The 18,979-nt window shown below is 41.5% G+C and overlaps 1 protein-coding gene across 12 annotated transcripts in view; it reads right to left on the bottom strand.

Moving 5' to 3' along the window:
- Positions 1-1,113: 1,113 nt before the first annotated feature.
- Positions 1,114-18,979, bottom strand: part of LOC309442616 (uncharacterized protein C11orf24 homolog) — a 30,759-nt gene continuing 12,893 nt past the window's right edge. For 7 of the 12 annotated variants that reach the window (XM_082058618.1, XM_082058619.1, XM_082058610.1 and 4 more), the window contains 5 exons: positions 12,221-12,294; positions 11,946-12,053; positions 7,827-8,065; positions 4,155-4,271; positions 1,114-2,984 (listed from right to left, as the gene is read on the bottom strand). In XM_082058618.1, the coding sequence (XP_081914744.1) occupies positions 1,792-2,984; positions 4,155-4,271; positions 7,827-7,983 (1,467 nt within the window). In that variant the 5' untranslated portion in view covers positions 7,984-8,065; positions 11,946-12,053; positions 12,221-12,294 and the 3' untranslated portion in view covers positions 1,114-1,791. Of the gene's footprint in view, positions 2,985-4,154; positions 4,272-7,826; positions 8,066-10,272; positions 10,460-11,945; positions 12,054-12,220; positions 12,295-18,979 lie in introns of all 12 variants that reach the window. The other 5 variants (XM_082058611.1, XM_082058621.1, XM_082058620.1 and 2 more) reach the window with 4 other exon arrangements.

Raw genomic sequence — 18,979 nt, forward strand, 5'->3', positions numbered from 1 at the left:
TCCTTTCTGCTGTGGAGAAACCAACTAAAATAACCTCACAATAATATTCAGTCCCTCAAATATTTTTCCCCTCCAGGAAACTTCATGTGCATTTTATGGCTTATACTTCAAGCCTTCCAAGGAGGGAGACTCCCAAAACCCCACCATCCCTTTTACCCTGAGAGATGCTTTAACCTACTGGCACGTAGATGTGCTCCATGGAAAAGCACTGCTAAAATGTAACCGAATGATGACAACCAAGTCATCTCACTTCCAAAGCAATCTCTTTCATTTCCTCAACATACTCTACTTGGTCAATTTTTGTCCTCAAAATTTGTATTGGATAAGATTCAGGAAACAGCTTCTCCCCCATTTCTTTCAAACAACCCCTTGCCTCTGCTGCTGCTTGTGCTATTTGCAGCTGTTTTCACAGCACTTTCAGCTTGATGATAAACAAGAAGTCTACAAAGTAACCTTTTCCAGGGTAAAGACTGCCTCCAAATTCTGAGCAGCCAAAGAATTTGGACAAATAACCAAACCAAAAGCCAACAGCTCAAATTCTGAGGTTTGCCTGTTACCAGCCTCAAGATTACATGTAAACAGGATTAAAGAAGAGTCAAATGATTTAAAGTGAGAGACAAGACTATCAATCAGGTTAAAAAAAATACAATGCAACTTGATCGAGCATTTTGCTACTGATATGTATGTGTCATTCAAATAAGATGCATTAATCAGTGAAGAATACTTGCCAAAAATCAAGTGTTTTTTTACACACTCCCTCAGCTGCAGATTTTGGCAGATAAGCTACAACTGCACATGCAATAAGGTTTCCAAATTTCTAGCAACTCTAAGTTGGTCCTAAATACAAAACCAAAACAGAGCCCAATGCTCTATGCATGAAAGATAATTAGCAGTAAATGGGTCTGCATACCTGGGAGACTGGCAGCATACTGCTCTGAAATTACAGAAGCAGTAGCCTGGGAGATGAACAGCATCATCTGGGACATGTCAATAATTTCAGTGAGGTCTTCAAAGCTCCCATAGTTGGAATGTTGAAGTAGAGCTAGCTTGCTTATACCCCGAAAGCCTACTTGCCTGCTTCTGAACTGGCAGGAACAGGAATGAAAACTGAAATGCAACAAGATCTGCCCTTCAAGGGCCCCATTTATTAAGTGAATATAAAAATAAGATAATTTAAGTGCAGAGGCACAGTAATCTGCTCCATAGTGAAAAGATATCTGTGGTTAGTAGTAAACAGAGTTTACAATGCCTTGTAAACAGACCTCTTTACAAGGAAGAAGCATATCGAAACCATAACACACACTGGATTAAAAGTTCCCTGTTGCAGCAATACTGCACACTTCTTACCTGTCAATTTCAGAGCACTTTGCAAAAGGTGAGAGCACTCTGCTCTGTTTACAGAGGAGCACACATGAAACAAATGAAACACAAGGAACTCGCACTGTAAACAATTGAAAAAGTGTCACAGCATTTTCCGAGGATGATGGCTCATCCCTTGTTAGGTGTGTTTTGCAATGAAGAATAATGGCCAAAGCTATTGTGCATTATGGAAGTTTGTTTGTTGTTGGTTTTTTGTTTTGTTTTGTTTTTTTCCCCAGCAACCTGTTGCATGATTGAATAAAAAATATTTTTTTTTCTCAATATAGTACATGGCATTTCTCCTCAATTGCACCATAAGTAAATTTGGAAGCACTTTCAGTTTGTCTTATAGGCAAACAGGAAAGAAAAATAAGTCAGGCAGACTTTCAATCTCCTTCCTAAATCTCTGCCCACTGTTTTTCCCCCACCCTTTCACATCTCTGAGTCCACATACATTCCATTGATCAGGTAATCCACTTGTGTGTAATCCTTCTTCTTGTAGCTCTCATAGGCCTGCATAAAGAAAAGAATTATAACACTTATGAAAAAAAATGTACCAACTAAAAGCACTGCAAGAAGCAAACTTTTATCCACTAAGTACTGAGTCAGGGGCTCAGCAGCAATGAGAAGATACTCATTGTCCATGTCTTGAGTTTCTGCAGCGCCTGAAGCTGTTGTTTTGGATGCATCTGTTGGAAACATGGTTGTTGAAAAAATGTGAGATGTTGACTTTTTCCCATACCCTGTAGTAGTTTCTGCTGTAGAGCCAGTAGTGAAAACCACAACACCTCTTGTAGAGCCCAGAAAAGTTGATTTACTCAAGGCTGTTGCAGCCGTACTTGCTTCCGGCTCTAAATATGGCAACGTAACAACAGGCTGTGGATATGCAGAGTATGAACTCTCCACGGGGGTGAGTGCAGTGGCACGAGTGGAAGCAGTGGAAGATGTTCCTGTATTCTGCAGGACAAGGGTGGTCAATCTTGTGCTCAGTGTCTTCAGGCCAGCTCCAACAGTGGCAGAAATACTACGGTGGGGAGTACTGGTGGTGGCTGAGTTAAACTGCTCTATTTGAGGCATTTGAGTACCTGCTTCAGAAATGACAGTGAGGGGAGCCGAAGTAGAAATGGGGGACAATACTGAGACAGAGCTACTATTTCCTGATTTCTCAATGGTGGTCACAAGCCTGGTGAGATGGCTGGAAGTAGAAGCAGGGCTGTTACCGGAAGTGGGAGAAGGGGCAGTGGATGACATGGCTTCAGCAAGGAGATCAGAACCTCCAGGGGCTTCTGAGGCTTTGGCAGTTGTTTCATATACTGTAGTGAGGACAGTTGCATTTGTAACATTTGTTGTTACAGTTGTGGCAGTGGTGGTGGTGGTTGCTATGATAGCGGTTGCTGCAGTGGTGGTGGTAAAATTGCTTGCAACTGTTTTTCTTGTATTTGTTGTTGTATCTTCAGTCTTATCCCAAAGCAAATGCCTCAAGTGAATCTTGTGAGTCCAACCAGTTGAAGAAAACAGGTTTTCCATGTTGTGTCGGTCAACCCATGCATTCACCATCCTCTCCTTTTTCTGTGGATAGCTTTGGTGGTGAAACAGAACCGTTTCCACTTTCCCACCGACAGTTTCTTCAAAAAGACAAAATCAATGAGTTTCATAAGAACAAAATTCTCAAGCTCAAATCTGACCTCATACCCCCAACATGCAAACCAGAACATGTATTCTGCAGTACCTGTAGTACAATTGGAATAAATCAGTCCTGAAGTCAGCAAGAACATGAAAACTCAGACCCCTGCTTTTACTGCACATAAAATTGCTTTGACATTTTGGCCGGGGGATGAGGAGGGGACAGGGAAAGAGCAGTGTTTGTTTTTTGCCACAGACCTCTGGCATTTGCCCAACCAGAGAACTAATTCCATGAAATGGGGTATTGAAGTATAGAGATACAATGTAGAAGCACATTATCAATAGGAGCAGAGTTATGAATACCAGCTACTGAAAAGAAGACTCACACTTTCAAAGTTACAAAGCATCAATAAAGTCCTCATGCTTAGATTCATAATTTTCATCTCTCAAAACCAAGTGGAAATTTCCACTTACATCTGCATACTTTGGGAGAGCTTCCTTCACAACTAGCAATCTAGATTTATAGTGACATAAATCACATCTGCTTATCAAATGTCTGGTTGATACATTGCAGAGAAACCTTTGCCAAGCCAAAAGAACCAAAAATAAACTTTCCTTTTTTAAAACTCGGGTAGAGCAAACTCTTGAAACATACTATAAAAGATTGATTCCCCAGTTACCAACAAGTTCAATTTTCTTATTGTGTCACTTAATTAAAGACTGGGAAGTCACCATGAGCAATTGCTGCTAAGGCTGCTCTGATTATAGAAGCAGCCTGCTGCCTCTGGCACAAAATCCTGGCAATCTCAGAAAAAACAATGCCGAGACATTCTCCTTTCTCTTAAAAAATAAGTACACCTGTTACAACTTTATTTTCCAAAGGACAGAGTGTGACGTGCAAAGAGTTTGAATGAATAATGTCTTCAACATGGAGACAGTTACTCAGTAACAGTTACAAGAGTTACTCAAAGACACATCATGCACATTAAGAGCCTCAGTCATTACTAGCTAGTGAAACAGTTTTTCCAGTGAACTGACTTTACCTACAGATTCATACAGGCATTTCAAAACACATCTCCCTCAACTGAAAGTCAGTGAAGGTTTAAATGTAGACATTTAAAGCAAAAGAACCAGAATCCTGGATTTAGCAATAGCCAGAAGCATGGCATTACCTCCAAGCAGATCTTTGATGTCTTGTTCTCCAGCATTCTGGCACATGCTCAGCTGGTGACACTGCAAGAGGATGCAGCAATTCTGGTAGGGCACAGACCAATTACAGTGATAGTTACCTGAAAACAGCAGAGAAAATGGGTCGGTACACGCAGTATATTGAACACACTGTTTTGCGGCTGTAATGAAAGAATAAAATAAAATAAAAAAATATAAAAAAGATAGCTGGAATGCCTGTTCTTAAAGATTCCTGACTCAGTCTTACCGAAAATAACTGGAAAGCCAATGAAATCAATATAGCAGCTCCAGCCTACCTACCTGCTTGTCTTCTGGTACCAACATCTCCTAACAATAGTAATTCACTCACCCAGACAGGGACAGAGAGAGTGCACTACAGTTTGGGCCCATCTAAATGCTACCATTCATCCAGAGGTCTTAATGAGAGGGGAAAAAAAAAAAAATGTGATCTGAAACTGAGAAGACACCCGTCTCATCACCCATGGTAGGCAACTCTCATCTCAGTGCTTTGAGTTACCCAGAAACTTACACTTCATTTGCTAAACAATTATACCATTAGCCATGGGAGTCATCAGTCTTTTACTAAGTCAAATCCCAACATAAGCTAAATAAACACATCACAGGAAGAACTCTCTCTCCTGGCATCCCCTCAATCTCACTAACTTCTTTCTGGCCTCATCTACATACACATAAACAAGCTTCGGGGGAAGGAAGGAACCTCCTCTAACCAGTGGCGAGGAGACATCTCAAACACTGTGTCCAATTTTGGGCTCCCCAGCATATGAGGGCAGCATTGACATACTAGAGCAAGACTAGGTGTCTGAGGGTCTGAAGCAGATCTACAGGAAATTCCAACTCAACATTAAGAGCAAAAATTAGTTTCCACCACAAGGGCACTCAAACACTGGCTGGCAGCCAGAGAGGTGTTACACTCTCCATCAGATCTTGAATGGCCAGATTTAAGTTGGGTTTGGACCAGACCTTCAAAAGGTGTCTTCCTGCCTAAATTATACTATGATTATAAGTGATATCACAGTAGCACAGAATTGATTTCTGGGACATGTGCTGTAACAAAAAGCCAACCAACCAACACAAACAAACAAAAAACCCCAAACACCACAACAAACCAAAACCAACAAAAACCACACACACACAACACAAAAACACAAAGAAGAAGATAATAGTGCTCAGCCTGGGATGAAGCATATGTGTACCCAACTGACCACCTATCAGTGGATTAAAGGGAACATAAGTGTACAGTAGGATAAATCAATTTCTGTGTTTTGTTAGAAGCATAAGAAAGGGCAAATAACATGCCTATGTGGTACATATGTCTATATTTAAAGCTCTTATCTAGAAAGAGTTACCCTCACAGAGGATAAAGGCTATGAGAAGCGTGAACTTTTCATAAACACACATTTGTGTTACCGCAGTTATTAAAAGGACTTGTAGAAAATTTATGAATGTGTAGAAATCCCTTTACCAACAACTGCAGTCTGTTTTGACTGCCCTAAAGAAACTAGGAAAGGTGGAATTCTACTGACTTTGATAAAATGTTAAGAAAGTGACTGAAACCTAAAGAAACTAGGAAAGGTAGAATTCTACTGACTTTGATAAAATGTTAAGAAAGTGACTGAAACCATTCAAAGCCTTTAAAAAATGGCCTATTAAAGTGATAAAATTAAAAGCTTCAGCAGTTACACTGACCAAGAGATACAGCAGCAGGCCTTCAAGACATTAAAATCCACTCTTCAGAAATGAAAGCATGTTTGGATGTGCCCTGATTCCCAATCCCACCTCCTGTCCTTTGCTCAATAAGCTATGCTAGTGGAGAAATGCAGACCATCTACTACTGTAAATCATGCCATTTCTCACTTATTGGGAAAGGGAAAACAAAAAGCCAGTAGAATATCTTGCACTAGTTACATATTTAAGTCCGTCAGTTTGGAAAGGTCAAGAGACTAATGGGGTCAGCATGGTTAAAGAACCCTGGTTTCTGCTGCCGCCAGGATGGTATCATATCTAGCTGCTCATGACTTCCCCATTGCTCCCCAGGACAACTAGATAACTCTTATGGAGCTGGTCTGATTAGTAGTTCCTTTGATGCAATTCCAGACTGAGGCTCCAGCTGATGTGTCTACTGCAAGATACATGCTATTCAGTGGCTCCTTTTTCATCACTTCCAATTAGGAGGGGGGAAAAAAGAAAAAAAAAAAAAAGTGGAAGGACAACAAAAGGTCTTTAGAGCTAGTTTGAAATGAAACCATGTAGGCAGACACCAAGGTCTTGCCCTACAAAACTGGTTTATTTAATTTTAAGCCTGCTGTTACTAGAAAATCACCAATGCCCAAAGGCAAGCCAAAGTCAGGTAAGCAGATGTATTGTGGAAGCAGGGAGCAGGAATATTTGCTCTTGCAGCCATGTCATATTTTCCCCAGAGTGTGCAAGATAGCCCAGAAGTATGGCCAAGTAGTTCTGTTCTTAGAACCAGACAGCTCAGATGGCCAAGATGTTCCCCTCCAGCCCTGGACTGGCCACCACAGAAGAAACTTGTGAGAGCTCTGAATATAGCTGGGGAAGCAAAGGGAAGAGCACAAGCTTATCTAACCTCCCAACACGGGTCCACTCTTCTTACCAGGTATCTGGGAATCCTGGATTGCAAGATCTTTGCTAATACAGGCACTTTCTCCATCACATATATTACTTAACCTAGCATCATCTAGAGACTTAAACCCATTGCATTAGACAACATACAGAGGTTAGTGTTACGACCCATACTATCAGTCCTAGAGAGTTTTGCTGCTCTAATTATCATGTAATTAAAGTGTCAAACCATCTCACGATATTGGTACAACCGTTTTGTGATACGTTAGTTTGCTAACTACATATATCCTGGCCTCTGTTGTGGATATTCAAAAGTGATGCTGGAATAGATAGACCAGCAACCATTCTGTTTTCTGAAGGGCACATCTGAGATGTGAATGTACTGGCAAAAGCAGTTCTTTTTGCGATAGTTGCGCTACTTGTCCAAGCTAGTGATGTTATGTCAGCAAGGGTTTAAATTACATCTACAGAAGAGAGCCTAACCACCTAAGAATGTTACCTTTCCACTTCTCCCAAGCAATGTAGCGATGAAGACATCTCCCCCTCGGCCTGCAACTTAACACTATAATACCTTAAAAAACAACCACTGTTCCTTTACTGACAGTTACAGAGATGTAAATTTTCTGACATCTAAGCCTCACATCTATAATGAAAGAAAGCACAAAAGTAAATACACTTGGGGGAAGTGGGAATGGAAAACAAGAGCAGTAAAGCTGATCTTAAAACCTAAATCTAATCATGGAAAAAAAAAATATACTTAAGGTCTTGGGTTTAATACAGAACATAAAACCTGAAAAAACTGATGCTTTGGGGCTTAGTTTTGTGTGGTTTCCTGAAGACGAAATGGGTCACCTAATTCTAGGGTCTCAACTCCCTCTGCCCAACAAAGCTAACACTCAACTGGACTCACTCTGCACAAAACATGTTTGGAGACAGCAAGGTGAAAGGTATAAAAAAAAGTGGCTCAAGTCAGCAACAGGGCAAAGCATGTACTCAGATAATCTCTGAACACTGACCACAGACTAACTGAAATTTCAGCAAAGAGACCTCACCTGAAGCATCGGGGCTTTGACAAGCCTGCCTGCACTGCTTTTCAGTTGTCAGCCTGTTTATTCGCACTACATGGACTCCTCTCCCTTTCAGGACAGAAAATCTGTGTTCACATATACAGAAGGAAATCAGCAGGAAGAACACAATGGCAGTCCACATCTTCAGAGTTGGCCTTGCAGTGAGACTTCTCCTCCCAAAAGCAATTCTTTCTTATATCACTTTTGGATCCACTGTAATACACCTATTTAAAAAAAAAAAAAAAAAAAAGTACATAATAGAATCACAGAATAATTTTGGTTGGAAAAGACTCTCAAGATCATTGAGTCCAGCCATTAACGTAACACTCTCACTAAACCATGTCCTTAAGAACCTCATCTATGTATCTTCTAAATACCTCCAGGGATGGTGACTCCACCACTTCCCTCAGCAGCCTGTTCCAATGCCTGAAAACCCTTTCCAGGAAGATTTTTTTCCTAATATCCAATCTAAACCTCCCCTGCCACAACTTGAGGCCACTTCCTCTCATCCTATCACTTGTTACTTGGGAGAAGAGACCAACACCCTCCATGCTACAACCTTCTTTCAGGAGGTTGTATAGAGAGTGATAAGGTCTCCCTTGAGCCTCTTCTTCTCCAAGCTAAACAGCCTCAGTTCCCTCAGCTGCTCCTCATAAGACTTGTTCTCCAGGCCCCTCACCAGCTTCGTTGTCCTTCTCTGGACTCTCTCCAGTACCTCAATGTCTCTCTTGTTATGAGGGGTCCAAAACTGAACATTAGGAGAGTGTTCTACTAAACACACTCCTGTCAGCAAGAACAGAGAAAAAAAAAAAAAAAAGGTACAAATAGAAAGCACGTATCATTACAGAAAACATACAGGTAACGACACAGAGGCAGGAAGAGAAAATACCATTCCCAAAATCACAGAGAGGCTCTTTCTTCGGAAAGGATGATTTGCTCTTCTTCCATCCAGCCCCAATGGAGAACTGCTCAAGTCAAAAGCCACACGTACAAAGCCAAACTCAAAGCCCACAGGCATATGACAACATAGACATGATGCCTTTTGGCTCATTCTGGGACCCTTAACATTGTTCCCAGCCTCAGCACAAGCGTTTGCACCTTTATGAGCACTCTGATAATATGGGGAACTATAGTTCTGGCCCTGCCTTTACACAAAGTTGATCAAAGCCAGGCATCAACCTTAGTTGTTTCCTGCTTTGGTTTTCCTGCCCATTGCAAAAAAGCTAAAAGAAATTTTGATTGAAAAAATTTGCAAAAGCCAATATTTCAAGCCTTCCAAGACATTATATAGACACATCAGTTGCTACTGAAGAAGATTCATAGCCACAGTAAGCTATTTCACCACATAAGACAATAAATAGGCAATGTATTTTCTTCATTAGCAACACACACATGAGACTGCCCCGATGTATAGGCTCTCATCCTTAAAGTCACTGGAGCAGGTCCTGTTGACTACTGAGCAGATCACCAGCTTCTACCTGGATTTTCCCTCTTGTTTCCAAGACTTTTTAAAGCTTTATGTGAGCTTCCAAAAAGTTTAGCCTGAAACCAGACCAATTTTAAGCCTCTTCCTTAAGTAGTTTTTAAGAGCAACCATCTTCCTCATCGCTGAAGCAAACTTTAGTCCTCATTCTGCAGGGATGAAGAGATGAAGAGAAATGGCATGGCCTTCAAAAACTGTTGAGTTTCAACTTTATGTGAAATCTCAGAGGTGTATGTGACAACTGCAGTTGAAGATGCAAAGGCAGTTCACAACACAGAAAGAAAAGCATGTGTGAATGGTATAAATAGCATGAGAAAAACATCCCACAGTCATGCCCTGAGCTCTTAACTCCAGTCCCACCTATGCGTGTGAATTTAAGAATCTGAGTAAGAGCCTTTTTTCTTCCAAGAAAGCCCAAGATAATACATATTAGCTTGGACTCCTGATTGCAACATTTTGATGCTTCATACCATTAAACTTTTGTTTCCAAATTTTCCTCCTAGCTTTAAGTCCTGAAGCCCCAAACAGAGTAAAAGATTTGTAGCCTCAAAATCACCCTGCCTAAAAAGGGTGAAATATAAACAAAGCTTTGTGGAGGACATACAACCTACAGGTCCACATTGGACTATCAAAGACGAGGACAAAACCTGACAAGAAAACACAGTGCCTCTCAAAGTCAGCATCCCAAAGGAGTTATTTTGCCTGTTGAAAATAGATAGAACATTTCTACATCTTCCACTCTACCAGAGAGAGGGGGAGACTGAAAGGATCAGACTGCAGGGTACTTACAATATTGACCTTAGCTTATGCACTCCTCTGCAGCTTTCTCCCTGGAGTAAGTGTGCACAGCATCACATTCATTTTTTGTGAGCAGGTTTCTCACTGCAGATAAATGTTCATGCTTGGGTCATCCCCCACTTGGCAGCTGGAAATATTTCTAAATCTGACCTGACAATAGAAGTCTTGACAGGGAGGGGCAGCTCTCTAGATCCATCCAGTTCTGCATACCAGAGACTGCGCCTGGTGTCCAGCCAGCATCAGCTTTGCCAAGGTCTCGTTCCCATTTTGCCTTGCGCATGCAAAGCACAGACTGACTTTGCTCATTCCTTCTCATCACTTGCTCTTCCAAGTGCACCTTAGCAGGAGTTGAAAGAATCAGTGCAGGAGACAAAATGACCTATGAAATACACAGCTGCAGCACCCACAACATAGTACGCAGGCATTGGCTGCAAAGGAAAGCAGCCCCATGTTTTCAGCAGGGAATTGGTAATATGAATTTGTGTTATTCAGCCAAGATAATTTCAATACTTTTCCCACTGTTTTGAATTACAAGGCACTTCCACAAGTTTACCTTAACCTTTAGCACACTCTTGATGTCAATCTTAGAATGTGCTGTAGTTTAACAATTGAAAAGTCCAGTTGACAAGACTGGGAACAAGGGGGAAAGCAAGAAAATATGTGAAATACACTGCCCACATGACATTTTCCTAGAGCAGACAGATCTTTATTGCTGATGGACAGTAAAAGTTTGCTTTAAACTCTCAATCCTTCAACTGAAAGCAACCAATTTGTGTTCTCTCACAGACACTATAGATACTTCACCAAGAAACTCAAAGCACCATTTGGCAATCTGCACTCCACCACATTATGCAGAAATAAGTGCACTTCTTGTAGAGTTCACAGATCACAGGCAGAGATTCAGCAAGCAATATCTGACTAATGGGAAAAAAACCACACACACAAAAAACCCACACCATTTTGACTAAATTTTACAATTTCATGAGAGTCCATCTTATGTTTGCTGTTCCTTTTCAAGGTAAAAGGTTTACAAGAAGCAATACTTCATAGCCTGAGAAGTGACCCTGAGAATGAACTGGCTGTACAATAATGTATGGATTTATTGTTTTAAAGAAAATAGTAAAGAATAACAACAATGAATACAAACACAGAGCACTCTCTTATTATATTTTTTCCCCTACCTTTACTAATACCTTTGTAGTCATACTAGCCAACCCTCATCTTCCACCGCATTTTGGAAATGCAGATATAGCAGCATTGTATCTACACATAAATACTATAATTATTTTTATAGTTAAGATCTCAGTCTTTCAGGACAAATAAAATGACCTTAATTAATCTCAGCTGACCCTAGAAATACACATATTCGTAAGATGAAATGTTGATCACACTCAGTGTCTAGAAGCTGTTGCATTAACACAGGTATCTGTTCCGTATGTAGAGAGAAGCTTTGTATCCCCAGCCACGTTAACCCACCAGAATTCCTTCTCATCACAGCTGACTTGGGTCCCACCTGATTGCAACAGCTCCAGAGAAAAGCAAAATCCCAGTAAATGCCTCTGACCTCTTTGAAAGCACCTGGTAGCCTTTCTGGATTAGGCTGGCACTGGTTAGGGGGGACATGCTGAGTTCAAACACAAGACGTTTGTCTCCCCCTTCCTTTAAACTAATTTTAAGTGTTATTTAGCCAATTATAAAAATCCCTTTACAGATTGCAGTGAGCATGTGAAGGAGACAAACACAATACACACATTGTAAGTACAGCAGACAAGCAAATAGCTCATTACCAAGCCCAGCAAGGGGATAACAAGATGTAGTCGTACCTTAATGCAGTCCAGATGATGCTAGGGATGCTGCGTTAAATATCAGAACCTCCAGCTGTTTTGGTTTTTGTTTGTTTGCCTCTTTCACCTTAGCACAATCCCATACATCTAGAACAGGAGTTACAATTACTTGCAGATCACTGTTCCTGATGCAACAACAGCCTTTTATAATTAAAAGCATTAAGTGTTATTTCTGACTTCCCATCACAATTCTAGCCAGTCCCACACAGCTCCATTTGTACTCAGAGACCCCACTGAGCACCCACCCCACTCACCTACTGCCCAAAAAAGCACCAGCTACAGCTTCTTCTCCAGATTGTGTTGCTCCTCAGATGAAACCATCCTCTGGCTGTTGGAAACAACATGAAGGAAGAGATGAACACTACTGTTCCCATCAGAAATAATTTCGAGAAGTCAGTGCAAAATTCACTTTTTGAGCACTACCTTCTCCATCTGTAGAGCAACCTCAAGGAAATTAAAAGTCAAACCAAACCACAAAAGACAGAAACAAAGAAAATCTGGCAAAGGACTACACTCTGAAAAATGCAACATTTACTCCTACCATCTGTGGCTGTAACTCAGCAGAGAATAACCATGCTGGAAAACCAGAATAACCTTGAGTCAACAACTGAATGACTGATAACTTTGCTATGTACAAACACGTCCAAAGTGCATTGCTAGCTGGGTTTCAGAAACATTTCTCCCTTCTCATTTATCACCCTGTGTTCAAGCCAAGGAATTTGGGGGGGGGGGGGGAACCCTTCAAAGTATTTTTTCAAACAACACTGATTGGGGTGATGTCACAGGATCAGAGTAAAGCCTTTGGAATATAAACCCCTTGACTCCATGCCCTCCCAGCCAGCCTCAGTTGCTCCTAGTTAAGCAGAAGAAAAAAAACATGGAAAGAGGGAATGCGTGTGTTACAGATCACAGGTACAAAGTGAGCACAGTAAATCGTTTAGGGCAACACATGCTTCTTTGAGCCATCAGTGAATAGCCACCAGACACTGCCTCAAACTTCATATTTAGAAGAATGCATGTGCTAGGCATGAAATAATGTCCAAGAGCTGTGAAGAAATCTTCTATCCTCAGTATAACAGCAAAGCACAAAGAGCAAGGGTGAAATACCTTTTATAGACAATAAAGCCGCTCTCCCATCAAATTGAGAAGACAAAAGGCCTGGTTTCAACTTAAAATTGCTGCTAAACAATTCTCATGTTGTCAACTTTCAGAACAAGTGCTGTATTTCACTCTCTAAAAAACAGAATTAAACCAGATTTTGCTAAGGGAAGACAAGCACATCTCATTTTGTGAATTGAAGCTGGAATGCAGGAGGCAGGAAATTTGTGCTGCAATCTTGAAAGCCATTTGGCTTCCCAAGCTTATCTCCAAGACTGAAGTTGCACATGTGGATAGGTCTAGAGACAGAAAGAGCAGCACCAAGGCACATGAGGATGACCCACTGTCAGCTAAGCATGACCAGATGAAGTTATATCATTCTCTGAACAGCAGCTTTAGAGGCATTAAGTTCCTTTGGCTCTGGAAGAAAGTTAGTGACAAGTTACAAAGCTGTTTCTACAAAATGTCACGTGCTATCAGCAATGAAGGATAAACAGAACAAAGGTTGTGAAACAGTAGCATTAGAGATTACAGGGGAGGAAATACATTACTAGGTCCCTGGTCTGGACACAGTTCCTCTGACTTCCCAAGATGCCCACACAACATGAAGCGCTTCCACTTCCATAGAAAACCCAGGATACAATGGTAAAAGGTCCATTTACTGCCTCAATGCAGGCTCTCCATGCCCCCACTGTTTCCAGCAATAATAAAATGCTCCTCTGGGAGGATGACTGAGGTGGGACATGAACAGTTCCACACTTTCAGAGGGAGTTTTGAAGGAAAACGTGCCTAGAAATCACTGAGCCTTATCTCATGGATACATCAACCAGGCTAGGACTGTGACCAACAAAATGGATCTGGTAAACACCTGAAGCTGACATGAGGCCAGCACAGCATTCAAGGCTGATTTGCTGCAACAGTAGGATAGGATGTGGCCAGCACAGCATTCAAGGCTGATTTGCTGCAACAGTAGGATAGGATGTGATCTGTAGAAGAAACATTGCCTGCTCAGGTCTGGAAGAACATCACCTACATTCCTTCTCCTACCACACAGCTTCCTCAGAGCTTAACACAGCACAGCTGGCCATGTATTACAGAAGACCTGGCACATCCCTCCACATTCACAGGCACACTGCTCTCTACAGCAGGCTGAATAGGGTATTAGACAGACATTGTTTTGGTCTGCTGCTATCTTTTCTGGTATTTCTCCTGACACATGTCCACAAAAGAGATTTTAAAGAATCCTACAAAGCCAAAAAATTCCACATAGACTGCATGACACTGGCATCTGTTAGCAGCCTGATAAGCAACATTAGGCAGCCATTAAGTTATATGTCATCTCCTCCCCTAAATATGAACCACTTCCTTCTGTTTGTAGTGTAGTTCCTATCTATAGCTGAATCTCCCATCATCTGCTAGTGAGCAGATAGGCTGCTGTATCATCTGGAAGACTCATATGGAAATGGTGTTTTTAAAAGAAGTTTGCAGCTGCTGAAGTGTTTCTCCAGCTGCCACATATTACTCTCTGCAAGAAAATCCTTCCTCCTTCTCTTAAGTGGCTAAACATAATGGATAAAGACTTTCAAGATGTTCTGCATGAACAGAACAAACACCTTACAGCCTCTTTCAGCAAGGTGGAATGCCAAGTTTTCCTAAGAAACTCTGCGATCACACTTGGATCTGGCTGACGCATGAAACTTTCACAACTATAAAGCACTTCAGGATCCATGCTGACAAAGGCATGTTATGCTACATGTGGCCAAGGCTGTGCAAATCTCAAAAGGAGCAGCATCTCTGCAAGGTCAACACCACCACACTCCCATAAAAGGAATGGAAAGCCATTTCCATGCAAGAGGTGGATATCTTGCAGTCTCTGAACAGCAGACCTCATTCACACAGATAAAGTGCTATATCCTTCAGCTTAGACATTTTCAGCAACTTGCTCAATCTTCCTTTCCCTACCAGGAAACCAGAGAGGAAGTAGGTTTTAGTGGTTAGAGGCCATATCTGACAGTGACACAACTCGAGCTCAGGCTCCTTTCCCCCTTCCAGCTTCCTGCAGAAGTGATAGAGTGCTACAGATTCACAATCTTGGGCACATTTAGCCACAGCAGTTTATATGGGTGGGTCTTTTAGATTAGTTTTCTTTTGAATATTCATCTTTACCCATGTCCAACATTCTGTGCCTCTGTTTCCCACCTGTATTCCTCTCTCAGGCCGCAAGGCAGACAGCTTATGCATTTGTTACACCACTAATGAGGACAGCCCACGCTGGCACCATTGAGGCTCTGTGGCCACCTCATTTTGCTTCTGAGAAAAAAAAAAAAAAAAAGTTAAAGTCTAAAACCCCAAAACCACCATCATACACCCAGCATCCTTTCTCACCAACATCAGTGCCATGTTCTATAGCTCCGATCGTGAGAAGTACTACTCAGTGGGACACTTTTCATGTGAGAAATGACCAGGCAGTTTTTTTCATTTATGAAAGTGTGGCTTAGTTTGGAGTATCTGAAATAATTCAGTTTTAATAGAAAGAAAAACGAAGTGCCGAAGGCTAACTGCATAAAGCTGTGACTGGACAATAAATCTGTTAACAAAAATACCTCCAAGCAAAAAAGATGTGCACCATGGCCAGATGAAACCTTCTCTAGTCTGATCTGCACCTGAAGTAGCCAGTAAACTTTCAGACATGCTGTTGCCTCATGGAACAGGAGATTAAATGCAGGGCATTTCCTACCACATGTTTCAAATTAAACAGCTTTCAACAAGATCCTCAATGTAATCATCCCAGTGGGTTCTCACATGAACTCTGCAGCCATCAAGCTAATACAGAGCAAAAGAGATCAAGAAGGCAATCTCATGATTTTGCTTTTCCTAAGTACCTGCAGAAGCAGGTACTCTGCAGCTTGGGTGCTTCATGCTTGCCAAAAGATGCCATTAGAAGCTAGAACCTGCACAGTGTATATGCACAGGAATAAACTATGTCTGAGTTGCTATTAAATTCAAAGCTGCCAAGTCTGGAGCTAAAAGAGACTTTAAACAAGTAGCAACTTCAGCCTGAAGGTACAATTAACCAAGTGTTACTTTTGGAGCAAACAGAACTGCCAAGACGTTGAAGTCTGGTGACCCACCCACCTCCTGCTCTGCAGAATTTTACCTCAGTCAGCAATTTCCCAGCAGTATAGGTCAAATTAAGATTCACTGAAGTTGATAGCTTCAATGCTATCTTTCACTCCAGATATTTTTGAGAAATCATTATCCTTTTCTACAGGTTCATCTGTAATACTAATTTTAGGCATGTAGAAACAGAGGACACATCTCCATCCAATACACAAGGTTCTACAACTTTCCTCAGGAATTTAAGCCTGTGCATGGTTTTCAGCAAGGTTGCAGTGATGGCACCTGATGTTACAAAAGCATCAGGCAATAATGTGGAGAGCTCAGAAACAGATAAGAAAGTTCAGATAGCCTGGAAACAGCCAAAACATGGTACCAGTGCAACAACCGAAGGGGAATATCTGCTCAATGCTAAAAAACTGGACAGAAGGAAAGCATTTTTGGCTACATCTCCTTCCTGCAAGGCTTCCTCCGAGGAAATAGGATCTTTGTGCATATCCTGAAATATGGAGAATTAAAAAAAAAAAAAATAAATCCAAAGATACATACCTCCACCTTCCATCGTCCTCATGAGCAACATAACTAGCAACAGTCCTAGATTATCAGAGGTCTCTTCTTTTTAAGCTAACAACTCTAGTTAAAAAACAAGGTAGCTTTATATGGAAAGCCTGCCAGATGAGATGCAGCAAAAAGACACAGTTTATCACAACACAATGCTGGGGTGCTTTTCACCATACATATGCTAGCACAAATCAAAAGATTCTTCCCAGACTCTTCAAACCAGGAAGACATTTATAGCAACAGCAAATGAAGGTTGCTGGCACATGCCTCCCTGCTTTGTGATTCTGACAGCTTAGAAGATGTGGAAAACACAGGATAGGGTGTGTGGGGAAGCTCAACCAAGTCTATTTTTTCTGAACGAAGAGAGGATGAAATGCAGTAGTAGCTCTTCTCATCCTTGGTGGTCTTCCCTGTGGTAGGTTCTTCATAGCCAGTAAGTCTTCAAGTCATGCACCAACCTGAATTTAAACCTAGGGTCATCAAAACCTAGAGGAAAAACATCTTTTCCTCTCCTTACTCTCATGGATGTTCAAGGCAGCTTCAGCCAAGCTCTTCAATCTTGTCTCCTCCATGGCACCAGCGCAGCAACTGTGCTCCCCTACCTTGTTCTAGATTCCCTTTTCAGTTTCAGAGGAACTCATTTAAGTTTTGAGTCCTGGTGCTCATTAATAGGTCAAAGTAAAATAAGCTTGGCTTAAACTCCTCAAAGCTTTTGCAGTACAAATATCTTTGTACAAAGAACCCCTTATTCATGGAAGAGGGACTGCAGAGGTAATAGCAGGTTCTTCTGAACCGCTCTGAACTCAATATGGAAGGTCTGTCTGTCTATATCTGCCTGCTGCTGACACTGCTAATGATTACTCCAAAACTGTTCCCTAGGGTTATCTGAATACCATGGGCATCAACAGACAGTCAGCAGAGCAGCTCACTGAAAGAGATTACAACTCCCACGAATATCAGCTTAAATTACAACAAAGACATGGAAGTGAAAATCCGCATGTTTTCCCATAAGCTCTCTCACGTTCTGCATTTCACCGGAAAGATGGAGTCCAAGTACACGTGTTTTCTGAAGCACTCTTAAATGCCTCCATGCTTATCTCAGCCTTCAATTTTTGCTCAGCGGTACAGCAACAGAATGTGGGGAAAAAAAAAAAAAATCTCTCTCTCAACTTGTAACACCGAACTAGAAAAAAAGCAGGAGGTTTTTCTTACTCCTCCAGAAGCTGTGACCTAAAAGCAGCAGCAGACTGAATCCATTAGAAATTTCTGGCTATTGATTTTATGCCAAAGATGCTCTGATCACATAACAAGAGGAACAGTGAACTAGAAAAGACAAAATACCAGTAAGATCAGCCCACCCTGGTCTGAAAATGAGGTCAGCATACACTAATTATCTAGGTCAAGAGACTGCCTGAGAGAAGCTGTCCAAGCACTGACAACAAAAACAAGCGTGGCTTTCATATGTTTGTGCTTCAAGCAGTAACTCTTGCTGCTCACTTTGATATATTGAATGGTGTTTTGAAGACTTCTGCTCCAATGTAATCCAATACAAACCTGTCTGAAAACACCAGATTGCAGTGGAACACCATTACAGGTCAGGAATCAACAGGTGGAAAAGGCTATGACTGAATGAAACCAGATACAGAACAAAAGACAGGCCAAGAATTAAATAACTCACACCTGAATTAACATGCACATCCTGCCTACCAAACCCCACCTTTTGCTCCAAATCCAGATTACTGCTAAAGCCTCTGCAAGCCTGGAATGAGAAAAGGCTATAAATGCAGAAGAGTGAGGATGCAGGTGGCCAGCACCGAGGTACAACACTTCTTCAGCCTCATCTTTAAAGCAAGATTACGATCCTCAGAAGCAGACATCAGACAAACAAGTTCAACTTGGAGGCTGGAGGGTCCCATTGGCTGGTTGTAGGGGCTTCCCATCCACAAACCCACCCCTGCCCTCTCAACTGCTCTTGCTCCTGTTAGAGAATGTTCTATTACTCACAAAGCAGCAGTAAATCACACCAGTAAACTGCATCAGTTTAGAGCCAGGCACACAAGTTGAAATGGCACCAATTCTGCTTTCCTAGAAAGCTGCAATTTGTAGTAAATCAAGAATGACCCATAAGCAGCAGAGTCATCCATACAGAACGACAGGAATCTCTGAGTGACATAATGCGTGCTCTGGCATAACCATGAACTACCAGCAAGTGTATTTGCTTCTTAAAATGATCCAGA

Source organism: Streptopelia decaocto (genome assembly GCF_964273445.1).
Source record: "Streptopelia decaocto genome assembly, chromosome: 7".
NCBI classification, from domain to species: domain Eukaryota; kingdom Metazoa; phylum Chordata; class Aves; order Columbiformes; family Columbidae; genus Streptopelia; species Streptopelia decaocto.